This window comes from Drosophila subobscura, chromosome O (genome assembly GCF_008121235.1).
Source record: "Drosophila subobscura isolate 14011-0131.10 chromosome O, UCBerk_Dsub_1.0, whole genome shotgun sequence".
NCBI classification, from domain to species: domain Eukaryota; kingdom Metazoa; phylum Arthropoda; class Insecta; order Diptera; family Drosophilidae; genus Drosophila; species Drosophila subobscura.
In genome coordinates, this window is record NC_048533.1 from 12,250,033 (window position 1) to 12,257,891 (window position 7,859).

The 7,859-nt window shown below is 43.8% G+C and overlaps 1 protein-coding gene across 1 annotated transcript in view; it reads left to right on the forward strand.

Moving 5' to 3' along the window:
• Positions 1-5,097, forward strand: part of LOC117897016 (acetylcholine receptor subunit alpha-like 1) — a 70,340-nt gene extending 65,243 nt beyond the window's left edge. The window contains exons 8-11 of the mRNA XM_034805587.1: positions 1,856-2,316; positions 2,378-2,589; positions 3,597-3,907; positions 4,891-5,097. Of these exons, the coding sequence (XP_034661478.1) occupies positions 1,856-2,316; positions 2,378-2,589; positions 3,597-3,907; positions 4,891-5,097 (1,191 nt within the window). The remainder of the gene's footprint in view (positions 1-1,855; positions 2,317-2,377; positions 2,590-3,596; positions 3,908-4,890) is intronic.
• Positions 5,098-7,859: the final 2,762 nt, after the last annotated feature.

Genomic DNA, 7,859 nt, shown 5'->3' on the forward strand with positions numbered 1-7,859 from the left:
TTGCGCCCGTAGACAGCAAACACTACTCTTCGCTCTCTCTTGTTGTGTTCATTGTAAGCAATAAAGAAAAGAAAAGAACGCAAAGAAGCAACATCGAAAAATGACAGCACATTATTCTACATATAAATTTTCGTTTGCTTCCCTTTCACGCATCACAAATTTCGAACATGCTTCATTGACTTTCGACTTCCTTAGGGCCGCCGCATGTCAGAGTCGGCATTTCGGTTGTCGGCTGTCGGCTGTCGGCTGCCGGATATGGAATGAGATTTGTCGATGGAGTTTTGGGCATTTTACACTGTCAGCGCAAATGTGGGACGGACGAGGTATTAATGATGGCTGTCTCAGCTGCCTGAGAGGCTCATTTATTCCGTTCGGTTATTGTATTTGAAAAGTTGTTATGCAGTTTGCCAAGTAGCAAGTACCAAAACGTAAGAAAGTAAGCAAAACTCACAAGGCTGGATGGATGCTTGGCTGATTTCTTCAACTTTTGTAAAGGAAACTGCAAAGTTTCAAGTAACAAGTCGAGAGAGGGAACTTGAGTTAGTTTCTGTTGCGTAGATGTGATTGAATGGCAGCAAAAAGTTTATTCCAGTTAAATTAATTGAGACATTTCAATTATTAATATGGGAATCAGTCGCTCGACTCACAAAATCCACCCTCCAGAGAGCAACTCGGATAACTGAGTGCCAGACAGCAGCGACAATCAAGCCAAATGGAAATGAAATAAAGGTTACAAGCGTCGATGTCATTTGTGTTTTGTGTCTCGGGCGGCGCACGTGAGCCAAACTTATCACAGTTCCAGCCATCTGTCGCTGTGTTAGGAGCCGGAACAGGAATAGGAACCATTCTGGGCTCCTCCCTGCTCCTCAACAGCAACACGATGTGCAATTGACGATTGTCAGAAATTTGTCAAAAGTTACGTTTTCTCCCGTCCCACAGCACCTTTGATTTCCCCTTCGAGCAAACTCGTAGGAAGCCGTAAGCGACACTTGCGGCAAATTATGCTCGCAAGGAAGAGGAAGCTGAAGTCAAGTGGAAGGTGAAACGGACAACAAATCAAAATAAATAGATATACATTATATGGGTTTCGGCTTGTGTTATGGGTGAACAGCTGCAAAAATGTAGCAAAAGTTCAGAGGCACAAATCAGCAAGAAACTAAGGAGGCTAGGAAAGGGATTTGTGTACATTTTTAAGAAAAAACAAATGTCGAGGTGGTTCGATGCTACAGTGAATGGAAAATTAATAAAGAGCGAATGTAGGGGGGGCAATAAAAGTACAGCAACGAAGAAGGCGGGATAGGTAGACGAAAAAACGGACGCTGCCTCGCGTAAGCATATGCTAGAAATAAAAATAACAACTCAAAGCTATGACAAGACTACCTGCAGGCCCAGTGGTCTGATTTTCCCGTTTCCTATGCCGAACTTTTGGGTAGCGAGCGAGAGAAAGCGATCGAAAGAGAGCGTTGGAGCAGGTAGATACTGCTGCTAAGCTGAGCCTTAGCTAGAGCGAGAGAGTAGTGCTGTAACGAAGGAGGCGGGATAGATAGGCGAGAGAACGGTTAAATGACGATCAGCGTCAGCGACTACCTGCCCGAGCGAGCGAGAGCAAGAGAGAGCTTTGGAGTAGAACGGGGCTTCTGCAAAGCTGTTCATGCACGCCAGCTAGAGGGGGCAATAAAAGTACAGCAACGAAGAAGGCGGGATAGGTAGACGAAAAAACCGACGCTGCGGCGCGTAAGCATATGATAAAACTGTGTATACAGTGAGTCATACAAAATTGCGAACAGTAGGGATAATTTATATAAGGATATCAATAATATTATTTATTTATTTATTAATATTCCGTGTATTACAGGTTGACTTGCGGCACTTGAAGCAAACCGCCGACTCGGATAACATCGAAGTGGGCATAGATCTGCAGGATTACTATATATCCGTTGAGTGGGACATTATGCGTGTGCCGGCGGTGCGCAACGAAAAGTTCTACAGCTGCTGCGAGGAGCCCTATCTGGACATTGTGTTCAATCTGACGCTGCGGCGAAAGACGCTCTTCTACACCGTTAACCTAATCATTCCCTGCGTGGGCATCTCGTTCCTGTCCGTGCTCGTGTTTTATCTGCCCAGCGACTCGGGCGAGAAGATCTCACTGTGTATCAGCATTCTGCTGTCGCTCACTGTGTTCTTCCTGCTGCTGGCCGAAATTATTCCGCCGACCTCGCTGACAGTGCCGCTGCTCGGGAAATATCTACTCTTTACCATGATGCTGGTTACGCTCTCCGTTGTGGTCACCATTGCGGTGCTTAATGTGAACTTTAGGTGGGTGCAAAGTGATGAATTTCCCAAGAATTTCCTTAATAATTATCCCTGTTTTTCTTAGATCTCCTGTTACGCATCGCATGGCGCCGTGGGTGCAGCGTGTCTTCATACAAATCCTGCCCAAGTTGCTGTGCATTGAGCGGCCTAAGAAGGAGGAGCCCGAGGACGATCAGCCGCCCGAAGTGCTCACCGACGTCTTTCACCTGCCGCCGGATGTGGATAAGTTTGTCAACTACGACACGAAGCGTTTCAGTGGCGACTACGGCATACCAGGTAGGCCAGCAGTCCACAATCCCCAATCCCCAGGCAGACTCTTAACAATTGTATTGTGCCGCCTCCCCCTAGTCAAAGAGAATCTTACGGAAAAACAAGCAAAAGTTTACCCACGATTTTCTCGCTCTGCTTGAGGCAAAGTTTCTGTGTAGGAACTTTGTCGCTACTCGTGCCCGCTGCCTGGAAATTTATGCATGTTTCCAACTGGCTTTAGTGGGGCACATTACCAGAGGTACATCGAGCGAGAAACGTGCAACGTGCAACGTGCAACGTGAAGCCTGCAACTTGCAACTTGCCAGTTTATATTCCCATTTTAAATATGCACAACAACATTGAGCCAGCGCTTTATAATGATGCTGTGTGGCTGTGTGGGCGATATAATTTATGACAATTAACAACTGCATCCCACAAGGACCTTGCAAAATGAAAACTTTCTGCAGCGCTGAATTATAAGTTTCACAAAATTGGCTTCGTATCATCTTTGTCAACGCCCGACTGACAGCATTTAGATGAGTCATTAAAGTGAGGCCAAGAAGTTGGCAAAGAAAGAAAATTAAGAATCCATGAAACGTATGAAAAATGAAACTGAACTGCAACTGTTTGAAGCTCACCAAATATAATAATTTCCTGCCACCCGACAGCCGCTCTCCAAGTGGTTTCAGCAAAAAGAAAAAATAAAAGGAACGACTGCAAGCGAAAAGGAAAATAAAGGGAATGACTGCAAGAAGCGCTGAAACTTTGAAATGGCCAAGCGAAATAAATGGAAAACAGAATGCTGAAAACTATTTATTGAGTTTCCTTATTGCAGCTCGCTTCTGTGCTCGCTTGGGCTTGGACTGGGATGTTCCTTTTGTCCAGTCACTTCCTTCGGGGACTTTGTGCCAAAGACAAAGCAGAAAAGTTACAAATTGCATTTACAACTTTATTTGCCTAATGCTGTTAAGGTTTCCCCCCCACCCGCGCTCATAAGTACCTCTTTCTGTGTTCTTTTTCGCTCATTTCCGCAGCACTACCCGCCTCCCATCGCTTCGATTTGGCCGCAGCGGGCGGCATTAGCGCCCATTGCTTTGCGGAACCACCGCTGGCCTCCTCACTGCCACTGCCAGGCGCCGACGATGATCTGTTCAGTCCAGCGGGGCTCAACGATCTCAGTCCGGGCTGCTGTCCGGCAGCTGCAGCTGCTGCTGCTGCTGCGGCCGCTGCTGCCGCCGATCTCAGCCCTACGTTCGAGAAGCCCTATGCCCGGGAAATGGAAAAGACCATCGAGGGATCACGCTTCATAGCCCAGCATGTAAAGAACAAGGATAAGTTTGAGAGTGTAAGTACACAGAGAGCATGTCCAATCAGTTCATATCGAATATTTGCACGAAAAATGAAAGTTTACTGCCCCCATAGCCTGTCTCTATTTCAAACTTCAAATCTGTAAGCACCAATTTGAACGCGATTGGATTTTGTTGGCGGAACATGCCGAATGTAATTAATTTTCCATGCAAAGAGCAAAATGTAATAATCCATGGCAGCTCTACCACAACGTACGCTGCTCGCTGGCATCCATGCAACGAGTGTTGTGCGGTTGAATTTCTCGCCTTCTATTTTGCCAATCGGTTGCAATCATTGTCTGACAAACACGACCAGAACTGCCAGGGCAACCACACCAGAGAACCAGAGAACCAGAGAACACCCAACCATTCTGCAGCATTTCTGCCACTGACTGGGCTTCGTGTTTGCGTCTGCTCTTGATGGCCCGCATTAGCCCGGTGTCGGCGGGTCAGACACGACACCCCGGACCCGGACACCCCAGTCAGCAGTCAGCAGGCAGCAGGCAGCAGCCACCAGCCACCGACCAAAACCAGTTAAATCACGTTGCCTGCGTTTTCTCTAATCAAAAATCGTAAACGAGAATGACGCTGGTAGTTCCGCTTCCGCCAGCGATGCTGCAAACGGAGATCCCGGAGATGGCGATGCGATGCAATGCGAGGTGAAGGCCAATCCAATCCAATGCCTCCTCTGCCCTGCCCAGCTCTGCTCTGCGCTCTGTGGAGTTGAGTTGAGTGATGTGATTGAGTTGTTTGTGCGCAAATAGTAAGAATTTGCTACATGTGGTTTTTCCCATGCGGAGGAGTGTGTGTGCGCCATCGAACAGAGGAATCTATGTAGATGTTTGCTCTGGGAACTTTCCAATTGAAACTGTTGCCGCGGAAACACAAATTTCGAATTTGATTTGCCAAAAGGATTTTATATTAACGAAATGAACATACTTTGAAGCCTTACTTATGCGATTTATTTATATGTGTGTTGCAGGTGGAAGAGGATTGGAAGTACGTTGCCATGGTATTGGATCGTATGTTTCTTTGGATTTTCGCAATCGCTTGCGTGGTCGGAACAGCGCTTATTATATTGCAAGCGCCTAGTCTGTACGATCAATCGCAGCCGATTGATATACTCTATTCGAAAATTGCCAAAAAGAAATTCGAGCTGCTCAAAATGGGTAGCGATAATACCTTATAGCGACCGCTAGGGTTCGCAGCTGGCTGGTGGAACTTAATCATCAGCTCGTTGCGAACCCTGTTCGCCGCACGCGACGATGATCGTGGATAATATATAATGAGCCAACCCATGAGCATTTCATCAGCGTTGTACAACACTAGCGGCAGCACCAACAATAGCAGCAATAGCAATGACAGTGGCAGTGTCATGGGCAGTGTTAACACCGCCAGCGGAAGCGAAAACCCAAACGAAACCTCATGGAGCCCATTGTAGAAGACCCCCCACGAACAGAGCGGAGCGAAGTGAACATTGCGAAATGAATTGAACAATCGAATAGGTAGAGTGCAAGCAGTTTTTGGAGCAGTTGATCAAAATATGTATGTAATGTAATGCAAAGATGCTGTAGTGTTGATTAACGGTGGACCCTGCGCTGGAGGACGACGGCGACTGCGACTGCAAGAAGATCAAGTGTGACGCGTGTGACCAGCGCAGCCAAAACGATGTTTAGTTTGTAAGTGTCAGAGGAGTACGGGTACGGATACGGGTACGACCAGTGTTGTAAAAAGCGGATGGAGTTTTGTAATTTATATTGTATTTTTGAGCGCCAAAAAGTTCCTTGTTACATTTTTTAGTTTTAGCGTTTCACACACAACTCACACACAAGAACGGAAACGGAAATCGAAACAAAAACTAAAACATAAACAACAACAACAAAAACCAAAAAGAAAATGTTTTAAAATTGCATTTTAAATTCAAATCTGACTGTATGTGTTCAATGTGTGCGTGACTGTATCGGTGTGATAGCTTTGTCTGTGTGCTTGTGAGAGTACACGCGGGTGTGCCTGTGTATGTGTACGTGTGTGCATGTATTTGTAAGCGAAAATCAATTTTAATTGTTTATTTATTTGTGCATATTTTTCACATTATTTTTAGCAAAAGCGCAGATACACGTCGCATGGGTTAAATGATGCTGCATAAAAGTCAAAGAAAAAATAAACTATTTTTAGCATAAATAAGTAAACTAATTACGATAAACTCTACATTTAAATTAGTCAATAAGTCATACGTAGTTGTAGCTTAGCTAAGCAAATAAATATTACGATAAGTGAACTCTAAAAAAATCTAACATTAAAGAGCATAAAATAACAAAAAAAAAACGAATGCCGGACAGTGGGCCGCAAGGCAAACTCGGTACGTAGAAGCGCGAAATTCTGAACTAAATTTAGTTGGATGTTGTTCGAAACGTCGAGACACATCATCACACACACACACACACACACATTTTTACCATTACTATCGAGACACCACTCAGCATACACTCCCAAACACACACGAATATTTATATTATTATATATCGAGCTCTATTATACATACAAAAATATATCTAGGTATATATATAGAGTACGTATTTATAGGATTGCAGCTAGTAAAATCACATACTACCAACCAAATACTCGTGCTATATGGAAAACAACAATTTCAATTAAAAAAACACACACACAATCTCACAGACAGACGGAACAACAATAATAATAACTAAAAACCCATTTCATTGGTGCATTTTGAGCACTTTGTTTGTATCATTTGAAGCAATTTGAATCAATTAAATTATTGAGAGTTATACGAAGTCCATTCGGTTCGTTTTGATGGATTTTTGTGTGTGTTTCCCATTCGATTTAAATTATTTGTATATATCTACTCTTTATAGGAGAGTTTTTGCCCTCTGAAGCGTAGCCTCATTAAGCATTCAGCGTGGCATTCCAAAAACCTTTGGCAAGTTCAATTTAAAATAAAACTTTTTAATTACTTTCAACGGGTTCTGGGAACACCTTCAATTTCGAATGCCAAAGCCAACGAAACTTGCCACAAGGTTGGCCCCCAAATATTTCTGCATTTTTAATTGATTTTGCAAAAGTTGTTCGCCACTCCAGCAACAAGAACAGTAAACATTAACCAAAATGCTGCGAATGGGCATGGCCTGCCAGCTGTGTGGCACTGGCAGCAATACCGCGAGGCATGCAACAAATTAAGTACGGAATGCAATTTGCATTTGCATAAGGTTGTGGGTGTGCGCTTCTGTGTGTGTATTTGTAGTTAATAAAAAGCGAAAAGTAAACGAAAACGAAAATGAAATTGAAAACGAAAACACACACAATCCGAGCTGAAAATACAGAGAAAAGTTGGCAAAGCCACAATAAATGAAAAGTGCAGAAAACTATTAGCCAAGAATGCCGCGACAACGACAACGGCAGCTCAGGCTCGTCGACCGACTGGCAGGAGGCGGGGACGAACTGGGAGGCATTATTGTGTGCGAGTGTGCGTGCGAATGTGGGCTGGCAAAAGTTTAATTAAAATTCCTAATCGAAAATATTCAGCATTTGTGAATGTGAATTAATTAAAATAGTTTTCCCAGCGAAACGATTGTGGCACACCAACGAAGAGAGAGAGAGAAAGTGCAACAGTGGGGAGATAAAGATTATTTTCTGCGCGACTACGAATGGGCTGGGTATATATGTATGCAGGAATTCTTTATACCCAATCTAAACGTCACAGAAGTGCAGCAACTTTTAAATGTAATAAATTTCTTGACCGCAAACTGTTCAAATTTTATAAACAGAGTCGCTCCATGCCCAAAAACAACACACAAAAAATAATACAATTAGAGAAAAGAAGAGGATGAGTCGTGACTAAAAGCGAAGAAACAAATTTAAATCGAGAAATGCCAAGTTTGGGTGTATTAAATGTAAAGTGCATAAAAATCAACAGTTAACATTTTTTAAATA